We start from the raw sequence: 18500 nt of genomic DNA, 5'->3' as shown, positions 1-18500 counted from the left end.
TGGGTGGTGGGCATGAGGGAGCTGGGTCTGTGTGTGGCAGGGGATGGGATGGGAGAGCGGGGTCTGTGGTTGGCCGGGGGTGAGGAACCGGGGTCTGTGTGTGGCGCGGCAGTGGGGGTGAGGGTGGGGAAGCGGGTCTGTGTGTGTGTGGGTGTCTGTGGTTGGCGGGGGTGGGGAAGCGGTGGTGTGTGTGTGTCGGGGCAGAGGGGGTGGGGAGCGGGTCTGTGTGTGGCGTGGGGTGGGGAAGCGGGTCTGTGGGTGGTGGGGGGTTGGGGTAGGGAAGCGGGTGTGTGTGTGTGACTGGGGGTGGGGAACCGAGGTCAGAGTGTTGCGGGGGGGGACCGGGGTCTGTGTGTGGCGGGGGGGTGGGTGGAGGAGGGGGCTGTAGCTCGGGCCCCGCCCTCCCGCCGGGGGCTTCGTGACGCAGGCTGCTGGCGGGATCGCGCCGGATTTCCCCCCCCCCCCAGTCCCGCCGCCCCCGCTCCCCCTTTAAATAGCGCGGCACGGCGGCGCTGCCGGAGCAGCCTGTGCAGCAGCCGCCGCAGCCGCCCGCCCGCGCCCCGCGCCCCGCACCCCGCACCGCACCATGCCGCCCTTGGCGCTGCTCAGCCTGCTGGGAGCCGCTGCGCTGGCAGGTGAGTGCCGTCAGCACCCTGGAGAGCGGGCTGCCCCCGGCCCGCAGCCTGCAGCACCCCGCCCTGGACAGCTCCGGGGCCCCTGCCCCAGCCGCCCGGCTCAGCCAGACAGGGACCCCCGCTCCCGGAGCTAGAGACCCGCGTGTGTGTGTGAGTGTAGACGGGCGGCCGGTCTGTCTGGGCGATTGCTTGAGAGAGAATGTCACCCACCCGCCCCTCTCTTGTGCGGGTATTATTCATGTAGCCATCCATGAATTGTACCCACCTTCACTGGCTGTATCTACATCTCCTGTGTGCCTCATATGTACAGAGTATATAGTGTGTATTGTGTGTACATATATAGAGACTACATACTGTATGCTTCTTTTATATATAACACAGACACTGATATGTGTGTGTGTGTGTGTGTCAGTGTCTCTGTGTGTGTTGATGGACACATAGATAGATAGTGTGAGTATTTGCAAATACAAACACGCACATTTGATCATTTGTGGCTCAGAGTAGAAACAACCGTGACTGTTTTAACTTTACTAGACAGACGGGGTAGAAATTAGGACAGCTGAAAGTAATTAAAAATAAAAGGAAGAAATGGTCCCCGTATGGGATTTAGGAGAATACAAACAGGTAATAAGTGTCTGGCATCTTTGTCTCTTCTCCAACTCCCATCCTATTAATAGGTTTATATGTTAAAAAAATTTCATTGTCTGGGGGGGGGGGGGGAATCTACTATGTGGATTCAGTTTAAAATGGTATGTGAATTAAAAGTCCAGATCGATTTTTTTGAAAAACTGGTGTTTGTTTTTTAGTTGATGTTAGTCAGCATACTCTTAAAAATAAATAAATAAATAACAAAAATATGTCCAACCAACTGACCAAAAAAAACCTCTTGCTGTTGGAGGGAAATTTTACCTACATTGAGAAGGGGTATGTTTTGTCCTGGAGGATTACGCCATCTGTTGAGATTTTGTCGTCATTTCTATCCACCCCACTTTAATTATTTAGATTGAGCCTGGATGGTGGCACTTTGCCTCCTTACTGAAACCAATGGATCACTTGAAATCAACGGATGGATTTATTTGCTGCAACTGTCAAACAGACCTGAATTCTGGAAGAGGAAAAAAAAACACGATAATTGAGTGGTTTATTTCTGTCAAATGGTCTGTGAGTTTGCATAGTCCTCTGCAAAAGCTAGACATGAAGAGCCCTGGAGGTTTAACAAGATGCTCAGAATGAATAGTATGACTATGGAGAGGTGCTTCGGCAGACAACGGTTTCTATGTAATGGGTGTTGGCTAAATACAAGGTGTTTCTAGAAATTTAAAGGGAAAGCATTAACAAAAATCAATATACTATTCATGGATGGTTAAACAGTAAAATTACATAGCTGGAATTCCTGTTAAATTTACCAATTAATTGTATTCATATGCCCGATTTTAGAAAAGCTTTAATATGTTAAAAGTAAGGATGCAAAAACATAGTGTCTTCTTGAATGGCTTTGCCAATTTAGTCTTTCATAATCTGTATTTTTATTCTTTATTCTGCTTCTATTCATTTGGGATCTGATTCTGCTACCCTTACTCTCATTGTGTAGTACCCAACTCCTCCACTAGTCCCATTGATTTCAATGGCACTCATCACAGAGTAAGGCACTACTCAGGGTAAGGACCTTTTCACTGTAGTGCTTGGTAATCTTCCTACCCTGCCTGTTAACTGTAGAATTCGTGCTAAGGATCATTTTTTTAAATACACCTTTTCCTTAAACTACTCAAAAGCTAATCAACCATCTGTTTACTTTGTCTCCAGTATGACAATTACATTGATGTCTGAAAGTCTAATTTTATGCAAAATAAGTTAATTAGAAGCAACTGGCAAAATATAATAGCTGATTTTAAAGTAGCAAAGCTAGTATTTTTAGGTAATAGAGATTTTCACATTGTTTTGAATTCACAGGTTTTTATATTAAACTTAACAAGCAATTTACATGAGCTCTATAACTAAAACCAAAATGAGTATTTTCTTATACATACTACCTAATTTCATTAGGGAAATTTAAAGGTTAACAGTGCATTTCTGGGATATTATTATTTCAGGTTTAGATACACTAAGAGGCATCAAATGGAAAGCAGAGTAAACCCAGCTCTAGAAGTGCAATAAATTCACAAAATGAACTATCTCAAGTGTCTTGTTACTATAATAAAGCAGAAATGAAAAAGGAAGATATAAATGCTTACATATAGGGCCTGATCCAAAAAGCCCGCTGAAGTCCATCAGAGTTGTTTCATTGCTTCACTGGGCTTTGGATCAGGCCTTTATTGTTCATTTTTATTTGGCTGTGACATCACTGCCAACACTATGTATATGCAATTTCTTATCTTGACTATATAGCTTTCAAAAGTCACAGGGATAAGTAAACTATAGAATTGGTAAGTCTATTTTTTTAAAATGACTAATTCCTCCAGCCTCCTGAATTTTATTTTCATTCCTACCAAACTTGGACTTATATGATCTTTGTTAAAAAATAATTTTTGCTGAAATTTCCATTTCATTCAGAGATTGTGCTGTCGTGAGTCATCAGCACTGATGAAATTTTGAAACAGTGCCCGATTGGAGAATCTACATGGCTACACCGAAACAATCATAAATCGATGCAAGTAAAACTAATGCTGACATATTGCTTACTTTTTCAAATGTGGTGAGCACCTGCAGTTCTCATGCTTTTAGTGGTATTTGTGATCACTCAACACCTTTGAAAATCAGGCTATCTGGTTTTCGTGGCCTAAAGATATTTGATACAGGAGGGGGAAATGTTCATGTGATGTCTGCCAGGTAGGTATTAAAAATTAAGTTAAGACAGTGTTTAAATATAGGGCTTGCTTTTCTGTACGCTTCCTGGTTTTGTTCCCACTTTATCAAGCTAAAGCTGTATACGTGATAGAAAAAACACATGGGGCAGATTCACCGCCCTGCTCCAATCCTTTGTGCTGTTGAGGCAGTGAAAACATCTACATCTCCCGAGCAGCTACAGAACCAGTGTAGAAAGTTCCTACATGCACCCATTGCAACCCAGTGCAGGATGACTATATAGCCAGAGAGTGTCGTACTCCAGCTGTCCCCAGCTGGCAGCCAGTCCCTTGGGACTCTTGCCAGCTGGCACAGGTTAGAGCAACGTACAGCAGGGAAGAACAGAGCAGATTGGCTGCCTGATGGCTTCCCCCTCTGTTGCTTTGAATGGATTTTTGCTACAGCAGAGAATCTGCCTCATATATATATTTCAGCTCTCATGTGAATTTGATATTCATTTTATTCCCCCATGGAAGGCTAATATGACACTTGTCCACTATTCACTATTTCTCCTGACGTTATGATGGCCTCACACCTCTTATTGGCCTTGGAATGTCATCTTTCATCATCACACAAATACTGCTTGAGGAACATTTATCTGCCTGTGAAGAGCCTGAATCTTGGAGAAACTGGAGTTTTGGAATGACAGAATGGCACAGTGCTGTTTTGATTCCTATATTAACATAATACTCAAGAGATTGCACAGAGTTAGGATCGTTAATATTTTAAAGTGATCAAGGGATGAAGAAATTTTATATTCTGTGTCTTACCAAATTAAACAAGTGTCAGTCAGATGGGGTGCTCTGTGGCTGGATTATTAGAAAGAACACAAAACAGCTGCAGGCAACAGTTTGTGCAGCAAACTTTGCAAGTGCTCCTATGTTTTCTGATGGAATGAGTCACACCAACTCACAAAGATGAGAAGAGGCTATGAGCTGGATCATCCCCTCAGTTTACACCTGATGAGAGGGGAAGCGCCACCTCCATTACATTGTTCTTCCGACACTGGGATCCAGGGGACAACCCTACAGGGGAACCCCAAGCACAGAAGCCTTTACTGTACTTAGTGTGTGTGGAAGGGGGCAAGTGATGTGCTCTCAAGGGATAAGTTTTAAAAGGAATTTGAAAGCTGCCACATACCCTGCAGGACATTGTATGGTGCCACATTTTCTGTTCTCTCTCTCAGAGATAGTTTCTGCAACAGGTCACTGAGTGTAAGACTGAGGATGCAGGTAGGTTAGATTCCAGCACCATCAGTACTGTGGTTACTTGGTATGTTATTTCTTCCTGTTACTTAAATAAATAACCTGCTTCAGACAGCCCCAAATACTAATGGTGGAGGAGATGATTAGCTTTAAACAGCACCCTCACCTGCACACCAGCTGGAGTTCTGCTAGAAATGATTGGGTAGGGACTTATTACAGTTTGGAGGTGCATTAACTACCTCTGGGTCCCCTCTAGGACTTCAACTCTGCAGTCATAGGAGAAAACAAGCCTATGGTAGCACATCTGCTATATCCACGTTGCTGGATGTGGAAGGTAGGCCATTGGAGCTACAGAGATTTAGTCATGCGTGAAACAGGCTCCTGACTCTACAAACCCACATACCATGGGGCTGGAAGGTCTTGCTCCCACTTGACGATACAATACCACAAACTCCTCTCTACTGTGTGGAGGAGGTCAGCCTCACAGAATTTTGCTGGTTCTCTGTGAGAGGGGGTAGACTGGCTCAATTTTCTCTTTAGTCTGCTTTATTGTGTCTATCTTCTAAATCCCACCAGTCATATGGTCATAAAGAAGGCAACAGTTGAATGTGATCTTTATTTGCATAACTATACACAATATGGTGAGGCAAAGGCAGAGAGACCATCTTCATTCCAAAGCCCCTTGCTTCTGCATAGTTATGTCTGGCTGGCCACCTTATCTAAATTCCATTTCTGAAAAACCCCATAGAGAGTCCCATTCATGTGATTCTACAAGGTTTATTATTGGACAGTAACAATGCTTGTTAAGCAGTAAAAGAGCCTACTGTAGCACTAATGCACGAAATGATGTATTCACACTCAGCAGCTCCTTCCCAAATGTAAACAGCTTGGGACAGAATCACTAATGCTGGTGCAGGGAGGTGTTAATTTTATCTCCCTGGTGCTAGCCTAGTCTTGGGGGGGAGGGGGGAGAAGAGGGGAGCGCGGAATTCTGCGACTTCCCTCCCTTGTGAGTTAGCTCCCCTACAGGAGGCCATTGCGTAGGAGGCTGCTAAGAGGAAGCTTTGCTGGATCAGCCCATCTCCATGCCATCTTGGCCATGCTTTCCCCCCCCCAACAAATGCCTCACACTGTTCAAGCTTCACTGGACCTCTGGAGGTCCCAGTTGGAGGGGGCATGATGGCTGCTTTCCATTCTCAAGTTTGGGCTTCTGATCCCACTCAGAGCTTTGAGTGTCTCCCCAGTAGACCTTCTGCACCCTACCGAGAAGTTGCAGTAGAAGCTGAGAATGAATATGGGCCCTTAAGGTGGTCACATCTACATGAGCTAACTCACTATATACAGCTCTTTACTTGGCCCTCGCACTATCAGAATGTTTCCTTCTTATGCTAGAAATATCAACAGCAGCCACAAAAATAACATGTGGGTTGAAATGTGATGCCGAACTACTAGAATGTAGACCTGAGCTTCAAACATTAATTAAAGCCACACAATGCCCCTGGGAGAAAGCTATTCTACATTGTTACAAATGGGCATCTCTCAGAAACTAAATCACTTATCCAGAGTCACATAATCACTCAGGAGCAGACAAGGGAATAGAACCCAGGAGTCTAGATTCCAGTTTCCTGTTCTCTAATGCCAGCCCACAACCCAGGCCAGCAGTTACTTGAGATAGGTATTGTCTCTTGAATAAAGGTACAATATAAAATAACTCTGGGCTGCACCTGCAAACCCCTCATCAAGCAAACACCCCATTCAAGGTCAATTTTCCCAATGACTCTTGTCAGTGAAATTAATGTTGGCTTTTGTGTTGCATGAGTCCATGATACTGTAAACTTTCCCCCTTCCAGGTATCAGTTCCATGCCAATGGAAAAAGACCATGTTGAAGAAATGGTGAGTAGCCGTATCCCATAAAGTGTATTTAGAAAGTTTCAATCAATATACTCTCCACCAATTTTCAAAAGCACTTAAGTGACATAGGCACCTAAATCCCATCAGCTTTCAATAGGTTCCTTAAACCCAGAGTGTTAAAAGATATTTAGGCACTGCTGCACTCAGTGTTGCAATGCCTAACTGACTGAGGAGCCTAAATCTCCTTTGCAAAATGGATTTAAGTGCTTAGAAGCCTAAATCCCATTGTCAATAGGATTTTGGCTCCTAAGTGCTGAAATCCCTTCAGGAAATTGTTTGCAACACCTGACTGAGGATCCTAACAAAAGCGTTGAAACCCCTTCAGATAATTAGAAGCCAAAATCCTATTGACAATTAATGGGATTTAGGCTCCCAAGTGCCTAAATCCATTCTGAAAATGAGGTTTAGGCTCCTCAGTCTGTTAGATGTTGCAACACTGAGCTCAGCAATGCCTAAGTACCTTTACAAAGCTGGGCCTCACTTTTGAAAATGGGACTTGGGCACTTTTGAAAATTTGATCTTTTTTGTCTGCCTGAAAAATTATCTGAACTATTCATTTGAATAAAACCAAAATGTGGTTGGATCACAAAGAGAAAGGTCACAAATTTGAAGGCCTCAAATGGGCATCTCTCAGAAATTTATAAATGTAGCCTTGACTGAAATAAGGCTGACTGGTTACTGATTCTATGAGGAAATCCTCAGGTTTTTTCCAAGAAAGATCTGAGGGTAATCTGAGCTCAAGTGATACATTTTATTTATCTGGGGCGCTCATCATCAGCACCTTGGCCACTACTCTGTTCCCATTGGTTTACTTCTGACAGTCCCTGGGGCTAAGCAGCTTGAAGCAGCTGAGAGTATTTAAAAAGAAGCAATTTGTGGCCAAAATGTTTTCTTCTATCTTCACAATCAAACCCCCAAAATTACATTGTTCTAAGGCCCAGGATGGGTAATAGTTGTGTCTTAACCCAGTGAGAGATTTGTGGTTGTGAATTATGAGATCTCTGGAGCTTTACCGATTAATAAGCCAGAAGCCCTGTACGTTTTGTTGTTAGCTCCAGAAAGCCCTTAAAATGACATTACATTGTTACGTGGGGAAAAAGCTATTTTAGATCATTTTTAGATTTTTTTTATTTTTACATTTTAGTAGTTAATAATTTTCCTTTCCTTCAAAGGACTATACAGTTGAACTCTTGCTACTAAGAGTCAGGCATTAAAGCACAGACTTGGGAAAAACAGTACTTATAGAAACTAGATATCACATTTCTGAAATAGCTGGCTATTAAACATGTGGCATATACAGAATAGATAAATGGTGTGATCTGGTTTATTGGCACTCCTGAGCCATGTGGTCACCCCAAACTCAGCCAATAAAGCCTTTATACCACACCACATCCGTGTACATACTCTACAATGTGATAGCCAGGAAAAAGATGTTTCAATGTTCTGGTTTTTTAGTTATTTTTCTAAAGGCTCCTGTTTAACACCATGTGTTGTTTATGACAGTACTTTGCACTTCTATGGAATATTTACTGTAAGGAACTCTATAAATGAGTGGATGCCTCCCAGGCATTCCCTCGGGGCCCCAGTGCAGCTCTGCAAGTGGCCCCTCACCTCAGTTTCCCTTTTAAGTCCCCAGTTACTCCATGGAAGCTTATCTTCTAGTCCATACATAGTTTATTAATAAAACAGTTGAAATCCCCCAAAGCATAATCCATATCACCCCAGTGCAAGTAGACTCTCAAACTCACATCCTCTGGGTCATTGACATAACACATACCACATTCCGATACCTTCCATCACACCTGGACTGTCAGTTCTCCTTTGTCCCTCTGCCAGGACAGCAACCCCAGCTCTTCCTGCTGGGGTGCAATCCCACTCTTCCTAAGGGGAACCCCCACAGACTCTCTGCTGGGAGTATTGTTGGCAGGGAAGCATTCCGCACTTCCCCCAGCCCTCTCATTGTTCCTCAGGGTCCAGCTCTCCAGCAAGGAGACATCAGCAAGGAAGCCCCTCTGCTGCTCCCCCTTCCTTCTGCCTTCTCTGGCCTTTAACTCCATGTCAGAGCCAGCAGGCATCTCCCTGTGCTAGTCCTCCTGCCTTCAGCTCTCCAGCCGTGACTCTGTGGCTGAGGGAGGCCAGGGAGCAAACCACTCTTGCTACTCTTCAGCTTTAGCCCAGGAACCACTTTCTCTCTCCGGCAGCTCTCCTCTCCTGCCCTTCCTGACTGACCTTTCATAGCCTCCACTTACTGCCTTGCCCTCTTAATTGGTCCAGCTGGGAGCATGTGGACCGGAACAGGAGAGCTGATCTCAGTTTCATTTAATGGGCCAGCTACCCTGTTATGATCTCAATGTGATTTACAAATTAATTAATTATGAGTCACCTGAGGCACAGGTGATTTGTGAAGTAGAGCCAAGTATTAAAACCAGCCCTCTATTCAAACCACTGGACACATTCCTTCTCTTTTTAAAATCATTTTACCAGTACAAATCCTAAACGTTGCTGATATTACTTATTATTTGTATGCTAATATGCATAGAAGTGGAGATCAGAGCCCCATTGTGCTAGGCACTGCACAGACCCACAATAAAAGGCCCACCCCTGAAGAGTCTGTTATCTAAGTAGACAAAAGGTGGGAGAAATGAACCATTATCATCCCCATTTTATCGGCATGGAACTGAGGTGCAGAGAGATGAAGTGACCTGCACAAGGTTACCTAGGAAGTCTCTGGTAGAGATGGGAAATGAACCCAGATGTCCTTGAGTCACAGTCCAATGTTGTTACAGCTAAACATCTTTCTGATAATGCATGATTGGACATATGCAGAGTGTTTAAAAGTCTTACACTTGAAATGTGCTTTTCTCCAATTACTGCTTCTTCTAGGTAACACGATGTATAGTGGAAGTTCTCTCTACTGCTCTGTCTAAACCAAATGCTCCACCAATAAATCCTCTGTGCAAAGATATCCTTAAGAAGAGTAAGTGCAATACTAAATGAATTTGAGATGCTCATTGAATCGGTGTCATTGCTGATGAAGAGAATTTGGTAGATGTGACTTAATTTTATTAACACAATGACTTTTTTATGATGTGTTCTCATTTTATAGGCCAGATGCATTTGCCATTTTAATTTCACGTATAAGAAAAGACTTCAAGGTTAATAGTACTTCTTAAAACGTTATAATTTTTTTTTCTCAGCTCTGAATCCAAACCATATTTTTCAAAAGTGTTATGAAAAGCAATCATTTGTTTGTTATTCCAAAATGCAAATATGAAAGGATGTAATTTTGCAATATGAACAGTAGAATAACTTATTTTTTCACGGTCGGTAAAGACCCCGTTCTTACTGATAAGTTATCCTTAAAGTGGAGTAATCTTTTTTTGTGTAAGCAATCCCATTGAAGTGGGACTATATGCAAGAAAGAAATAGTCAGAAGAGGAAAAAGGGTGGAGGATTAAGCCTGTTGATAACTCTAGCAAAATAATGTTCAAACAGAGTGCATTCTACCCAGCATTACAAACATCTGAATATTATAAGGCATGATCCTCTTCCCATTGATTTCAATGTCAAAACTACCATTGCCATCAACAGATAGAGGACTGGGTTAATCTAGCCTGGCCTTGAGCTGGTGGCTAACAATGGGTTAAGAATCGCAGGCTAAACCAATCACCTGGCCAGACAAAAGACAATGAAGCAAATGCCCGATTTCCTATGCTTAACTTCTTTTGCAAAGCATGAGAAAATAGATGAGTTTTTCCAGCAAGCCCTGAAGATGAACAAATTTGGGCTATTTTGTCCAAAATAGAGAATGCATTCCAAAATGGAGGGAGTTTGCCAGCAGCTGCTTTTTAAACCAACAAGGCTCCAGCGCTTTTGCTAATGACAGCTGAGTCAGTGTTACATTGGAGAGAAGCAGTGTTTCAAGTAGGCAGGTACCAGCCTATTCAGGGGTTCATATCCATCCAGAAACTACTTGGCAGCCAGTGCTGTTTCCAGAATCCTGAGCATTGGAGTAATGCTCCAAGGAACTGAAAATTATCCTCTCAGGTCTTGTGCTAGTAGCAATTCTCCTCAGTGTCATGGAATTTACCACAAAGAGACAGGTATAAACCTGCTTGCATAGTTTATAATAGCCATAGTGAAATGTGGCTAAACTTAACAGTGTGGCAAACTACAGTACTCACTTTTTTGTCTTTCCAACTGATGTTTAATTACAGAAAAATAAAAAGCCTGGAGCTAACCTACCAAGAAAAGCAATAATAAAAGCCCACAGTTGATACTTCTCAGTAGAATGATAATCCGCAGCCTATCACAATGATTAGAACACAGTGATTTTCAAATACAGCTGGCACAAATTTGGCTGAGATTTTCAAAAATCAAGAGTGATTTTGAATGTCTCAGTTTTTGGGTGCCCAATTTGAAGCCCCCTAAAGCTGCCTGATTTTCATAAAGGGCTGAATGTCAAGCACTTTTAAGGAGTCTCAAGTTGGAAATCCAAAAATTGAGGCATTCAAAATCATTTGTCCTTTTTGGAAATCTTGGCCTTGATCTACTGTATTATAGCTCTTTAAGCTGAATGTGCTTATCCTTACTACTGTATCTAAGACCCAAACTGATAGCAGGTTGGACACCTTGCATTCCATTCTTGACAACCTGCTATATAATTTCTTGTTGGCATATGTATTAGCTCTTCTGCTAAAGGAGAACAATTTTTGCGATGTTAGAGGATGCTATAAATGTAGACAGACCTCTTTCTAGAGCACCAAGAAACACAAATGCAGTCTATACAAAGTAAGACATTTTAAACTGTGATGTTACAATCTGTATATCTTTAAGATTTTGATTCTGATCTCACTCACACAGGTGTAAATCGGGAATATCTCCACTGAAGTCAATGGAGTTACACCATACTGTGTGTACATATAATATTATTACAACTGATTTCAGAATCAGGCTCTTATTTAACATTTTGGAAACACCACAGAGTGTGAGATTTAAGTCTAATAACTACAGGATCATAACGTGGTATCACTTTGGTACTATGCATTCAAAAACCTTGAAAGATTTTTCTATTTGCTTTGAGTATAATGTTCATTCTATATACCAGTCACTTTATTTGGGCAATTTGGAATGGTCTTAGGGTGCATGAATTGCAACAGGGGAGGGATAGCTCTGTGGTTTGAGCATTGGCCTGCTAAACCCAGGATTGCAAGTTCAATCCTTGAGGGGGCCATTTAGGGATTTGGGGATTAGTTGGGGATTGGTCCTGCTTTGAGCAGGGGGTTGGACTAGATGACCTCCTGAGGTCCCGTCCAACCCTGATATTCTATGATTCTATGACAGACTTTGAAAGATGGTGAGGATCTACATCTCCCATTGACTGTAATGTGAGCTAAAAGTGCTTAGTATTAGAGCTGGCTGAAAAACACCAGCAAATTAAAAGAAAAATGCATAGAATTTTTTTTTTTTAAATAATTTTTAGAAGGTTTGACCAGCTTTAAAAATACATTGTGTTTAATTTTTTGCATAAAAAAGTCAATCTGACCAATTTAGCAACATCAAAAACTACTCCACTTATTCTGAATGAAGAATGTGTTAATGAAGAGTTGGGTTAACATTTTTAAACACAATTTTTGTTTTTGTAGGTGGCAGGCATAAAGCAGAGAAGAAAAATGAAAACGAGGAGGAGCAGCTTGAAGTGAGGCATTTGAAAGAATCATCAGAGGATGAAAAACATCAGCATACGAGTGTAGAGGAAGAGAGAGGTCAGAAGGAAGAAAACGAAGAGAAACACCATCATGAGGAAGATGAGAGCAGGGGAGAGGAGGAAAAACACAATGGGGATAGTCATTCTCATGAGAATAGAATCCATAAAGGAGAAAAAAAGCACCATCTGGACATACGAGGTGAGGAAGAAGAGGATGATGATGAGAATAGCTATAAGAGAAATAACCACAGTGAAGAAGGAAGCAAAGAAAAGAAGCATCATGCCGAAGAGTCAGGAGAGGCAGAGCATGAGCTTCCAGACAAAAGGTCTCACTCTCTAGCTAAAAGCATGGAGGAGTTCTCTCCTGGGGATGATAAACACTCTACGGGTCATAGGCACTCTGAGGAAAAGATGCACAGCCATGAAAAGAGAAGCCATGAAAGTGAGGAAGAGGAGGAGGAGGAAGAGGAAGAGGAGGAGAGCAGCGAAAGGAATCACCATGAGTCTAAGGAACACGGTTCCTACCAGTACAGAGGGCATGAAGAATCTGAGGAGAGTGAAGAAGCTGAGGAAGAAAAACGACGCTACAAACCAAGACATAATCACAGAAAGCACAGAGTGGGCGACTCCTTCAAAGAGAGGCGAGATCACGAGGGTGAGAAAAGGAACCCGCTTGAGGAATCGGATGAGGAAGAGAACCGATTCTGGGATAAAAAGAGCCACTACCAGAAACACCATTATGAAGAGCCAGAGCAACATCGTGAGGAGAAGAGGAATTATTATGGGAAACACAGCTCTGAAGATGTGGAGGAGAAGAGGCACGCCGGCCACGAGAGTGAGGAGTACAGAGAGCAGCGGCATCAGAACAAGGAGAACAGTGAAGAGGAAGACAAGAGGCACCACCTTAGTGGGGAAAGCGAGGAAGAACGACATGAGAAAAAGAGGCACCATGATGAACCACATGAGGCAGTGAGACATCACGATGAGGGGAGGAAACACCACAGTGAAGAGAGTGAGGAAGAGCTGGATAAGCACCATGGTCACAGCAGCGGGGATGAGAAGAGACGTCATGGTGAAGGCAGACACCACCTTCATGACAGGGAAGATGAGGAGACGCACAAGCTGCACAGTGGAGAGAGCAAAGGACAGTCGACAGGGCACTACAGCACTGAGGAGAGGGACAGCGAGGAGAAAAGGCACTATCCTGGCTACGACGAGATGGACGCTGAAATAGAAAAGAGACGTGACAGTGAGGATCAGAAACAAGACAATGAGGATAGTACGGAGAAAGTGAGGTACAGGGAGAAGGAGTATAAGAGTTACTTCCCTGCAGAGAATGAGAAAAGAGCGGCAATTCGGTACAGTCCCTTCTACCATCGCCTACAGTGGAAAAGCAGGCACTTGGACAAAAAGGACAATATGGGGGACCAGATTCTGGGGAGTGAACAGGAAAGTAGACCCAGCCTGAATGAGAAGAATTTCTTCCCTGAATACGACTATGACTGGTGGGAGAAAAAGCAACTTCTGGATGGTCTGAATCACGGGCACGGCGAGAAGAGAAATCTCGGAAGGCTCCGCAAACTTGATATGAAAAGACAGTATGACAGGATGGATCAACTCGCCCAGCTTCTGAATTACAGGAAGAAATCGGCTGAATTTCCAGAACTGTACAATTCTGGGGAAGACCTAAAAAAGCGTCACATGATCAGGAGCGACAAGGGAAATCTCAGCCAGAGGCCTCTGACGGAAGAGGAGGTACGTGTTTATGAGTTTCTATGAAAAGAAAAGTGACACTGATATTACTTATCAAGCTCAGACTTTAGCTCCACCTACAAAAATGGTATCAGTAGAATCTCAGAGCGAAACATCATAAAAAGTGTACTGAAGTTTCAGTAAGGGCCAGGTCCTCAGCTGATATAAATCAGTGTGGCTTGACTGAATTCAATGGACCTATGCTGATGTGCACTTCCAGAACTAATTTTAAAGGTACATTACACACATCCTCACAGTCTCCAAATAGTCTACTTCCCCACAGCAGGACACACACACAGAGGAGATCTGTCACCTAACTGGGTCTTAGATCATACAGATTGCCTTACAGACCGTAACCATGAACGGCACCCAGAAGCATGCAGGTAGCGATTTACTCTTGCTTAAGATCCGGCCCTTTAAATTGTAAATTACCAACTGTTTTGTAGAGCTGGTTGAATAATACAGGGGAAAAAATCATGGGGAAAAAATATCTTGAGTTTCACATTGAGTGAAATTCTGCCCTCCATTGACTTCATGAGTGTAATGCAGAGTAGAATTTGAGACAGTTTTGTTTGAGCTGTTCAGCTCATGAACCCCATTGCTAGATCTCACAATATGCTCCAATAGTGCCATTTAAATGAATGTTCTACAGGTAAGAGCAGAATGTCAGCACACATCAGATGTATGCACCTGAATTGGTGATGTGTTGCATCTACCTGATATCTTTGGCAGCAGGGAAGGAGGTAATAGGAGTTATGTGCACATGGAATGGAGAACAAGCCTCTTAATATACAGCAGTAGATGCCCAAGAGTTTCCCTGTGAGGAATTTGATTTTGTGTGTGAATTTCCATATTGTGCCATTTATGTGTTTCATAAAATAGAACCACTGTGATCACAACAAAGATTACACTAACATCCAACGAGCTTGCCTGGATCTTAATCTAAATGTGTGTGATCTCAAGAGGCTAGGATTAGCAACATATGGAAAACTAGCACAGAAGTTCATAAAGAAAGTAGCTAGCATAAGACTTAAAAGCTGATGGACCATGGTTTGGCCTCAGGGAATAGAACAAGGATATTGGAGACATTCCTTGACTGTGGTTAGTGAAGTATTCTGGATAGCAGTAGCAACGGGAGATTGCACATAAATTGGGGAGGTGCTGTATGACAGAGAGACAGTTGGCATGGAGTAAATCCTGTTTTTAAATTATGGTAATAGTATGCTCTCCTGTACAGCCATATTGTTGCAGAATATACCCCTTCTGTATTAGGACACATGACATACACTGTGTGTCTGGGCAATTATTGAACAGAAAGCAGTCCTGTGAGGCCAGAGGTAGAGTGATTTCCACTATCCTATAAATGTGCATGTACAGTGATCACTCAAACTAACCATTCACTCTAGACAACTAAATAACTTTACATCAATATTTATGGTAATAAAGGTATTTCTGACAGTAAATAGCGGGAAATACAAGGGAATCCTGCAGCTATTGAGGTATGGAAGGGAAAACTGGCAAGACATGAGACAACTGTACATTAACTGTTTATCCATCTACCTAATCTATTTCTTTGCCTTGGTACAAATACGATCTTCCACCACAGAATCTGAGCGCCTCACAGCATTTTAAAAAGGAAGAAGAAACATCAGCTACATAATAATCAGAAATTTAAAGTCATCATTAGGTCATCAAGTGCATCCTAACTCCAGTGTATGACCCTATTCAGAATTCCTTACTAGAGCTGGGCAAACATTTTTTTTATTCATTGGCAATTTTAAAAAGTGGGGGGGAAAAGTTGTTGGTCAAAATTTTTTTTTTTTTAAATTTTCAGCAAAGCAAAGAGACAAAAAAAAATTCATTTTGGGTTGAACAAAATGTTTTGTTTTGACAAAATCAAAAATGATTCATTTTGATAATTTATGCATTTAAAAAAAAGATTAATGTTAGCTTTGAAGCAGTCATTTCAAACATTTAATTCTGAAAACGACAATAAACCAGATTTTTAAAAAAAAAATTTTTTAGGGGAGGGAGTGTCAGAAATGTTTCTGAAATTAATTGTTTGGTGAAATCAACACAAATTTGAAAAACGTTTTGGGTTGCCAACTCTGCATTTTTCCCCTAAAAAAGTTGCAGTTGAAAAAAAAAAAAAATGTACCCACCACTACTGCTTACCCAGACAAAAATACCATTGAGGTTAATGAGAGTTTTGCCTGAGTAAACAGTGCTACCTTGGGCTCTATTTAGTTCAAATAGGAATTAATTCGGGGAGTTCTATGGTTCATGTTATGGAGGAGGTCAGACTAGATGATTCGCAGTGGTCCCTTCTGGCTTTATCAGCTTTGAATCTATATATAATTGAATGGAGGTGTGTTTCAGTCAACTGGTCTTAGTCTCTATTTTTTGTAATACAAAAGAACATTTGCCTACCTGTTCCATGCCCTAAAACGATCTTGGTTTCAATGCTTCATAGGAAAAAGAGCTGGAAAATCTGGCTGCTATGGATTTGGAACTGCAGAAAATAGCTGAGAAGTTCAACGATAACAGGAGGGGATGAAGACTGTGTCGAGTGGTATATTTCAAAGCTAGGTGTAGCTTTATTTACTTAAAATACCTATATTTCTTGGTAATTCACTGCCACTGAAGTGTTGTTTACCCTAAAACAGGAAATGCAGTTTACTGTCCACAGAAGTGTAGTGATTTACACAGCTGGAAATGTCTTTAATTTGCAATTATGCGACTGAGATCCAACTAGCATGAATTCTAGTACATAAACTTACATGTAAGGCAGATATTTTAATATGCTTGTGAAAATAATTGTATTAGTGTTCTTCAGAAATATATTTGTCTGAGTTTGAAATAATAAAAACACTGATCTTGGACCAAAATCCGTCTCCTTGCTTGCCTTGTTTTCGTCTAAATTTTGTGGATATTTTCAAATAACGCAGATCAGACAAACAGATCTACATAAAACACTGAAATGTAGTTTCTGGATGTTATTTCTGAAGGTTAAAATAGAACCACATGTACATTTTCTTTATATTCTAGATAGCAAGAGCATGCAAAATATGCCAGAACCTTGATGGTTTGCACCAATGACTCAAATTCATTGTCAGTAAATTAGTTTTGTAAATTAGTTTCAGTAAATAAGTTTTGCAAAGTTATCGTATCACCAAATACATGTGGTTGTTTATTTTGGCCATTTATAATGCTTAATTGTGTTAATACATGCACTGTTGTAGAGTGTAAAAGTAGGACCAAATTATACCACACTTGTTCAAATTGAGTACTCCCTTACTCTGGGAGTACTCCCATTAACTTAATTTGTGTGAGTAGGTGCTCCCCATTGTAGGGGTTACATCATCTCATCCATCATTTCTCAGTAATAGGAGCCCTCACATCACACCACACTACTCATTCTTTGCACACAAGTGCCAAATGATAAAGCATGTGGATAGGAGTTTTACGGTATTATGTTTTAAATGGGCACAGTTCCTCAGTGAATGAGCAACTGGTACAGGGCTTGGATCTCCATAATACAGTTTGATTCCTTGCTAAGAACAGTGAGTAGTGGGGCTGTAGAAACAGCTACTCATGAATCATATGGCACCACACAACAGCATAAGGAATTTTCCCTTAAATAGCTTCAAGACTATTTGTATGTCTTGAGCTCAAGTTTAACCAGATTTATCTAAGTGGTTTTTAAAAAAAAAAACAACTTGCCATGACCATGTCTCTTTTTACTGTATAACATCGGGGAAGGGATATTTATTTAAAGTGTAACGTGCTGCCTGCCTGTATCACAGCATATGTTCTGCCTTGGACTATTTTAATCCAACTAGCCAGCTGCTTATTAAAATATTTCAGCCTAAATGTAACACTGCAAAGCAGCTCAAAGCAAAACTACAGTTTAAGGTCCTCCTCCTGCAAACACTTAGGCACAGGCTACTCACACGGAGTTTAACGGGACTACTCAAGGGTTTGAGTCTGTCCCATTTAAGTCACTGAGGGTGAAACCCTGGACCCATTGAAGGCAATGGCAGTTTTGCCATTGACTCGGACAAGGACCAGGATTTCACGGGAAGATGTGTCATTGACTTCAATCGGAGCATGAGCAGGCCCATAATGCGTAAATATTGCAGGAAGAAATGTGTAGTCTGCATACTTTTCAGACCTCTCCGCTCCCTGGAAATGTACAGCATAATGCCATTTTTTCCTCCAGTTATGACAAAAGAAACGAATCTTTGCCAGCAGCATCAGCTATAAGCAAGCAGTAGTTTTCAGAAGCTTCTAGGGATATGACAAATCCCCCCCCCCCCTTTTTTTTTTTAGTATTCAATCAAATCAAATTCTAGGTTGACATCCATGTCTAGTACTGACTACAGTCAAGTTCATCAATGAATTGTAAATGTTACATGCTATAAAGCTTTGCTTTAAAATAATTTAGG

At 41.8% G+C, this 18500-nt stretch overlaps 1 protein-coding gene across 1 annotated transcript in view; it reads left to right on the top strand.

Moving 5' to 3' along the window:
- Window positions 1–16609, top strand: part of CHGB (chromogranin B) — a 123007-nt gene extending 106398 nt beyond the window's left edge. Inside the window, exons 3-6 of the mRNA XM_065401719.1 lie at window positions 6532–6575; window positions 9477–9570; window positions 12239–14055; window positions 16526–16609. Coding sequence (XP_065257791.1) covers window positions 6532–6575; window positions 9477–9570; window positions 12239–14055; window positions 16526–16609 — 2039 coding nt within the window. The remainder of the gene's footprint in view (window positions 1–6531; window positions 6576–9476; window positions 9571–12238; window positions 14056–16525) is intronic.
- Window positions 16610–18500: the final 1891 nt, after the last annotated feature.

This window comes from Emys orbicularis, chromosome 3 (genome assembly GCF_028017835.1).
Source record: "Emys orbicularis isolate rEmyOrb1 chromosome 3, rEmyOrb1.hap1, whole genome shotgun sequence".
Classification (NCBI taxonomy): Eukaryota; Metazoa; Chordata; order Testudines; family Emydidae; genus Emys; species Emys orbicularis.
The sequence above is the reverse complement of the archived record's forward strand: the minus strand, read 5'-3'. Positions and strand labels throughout refer to the sequence as shown.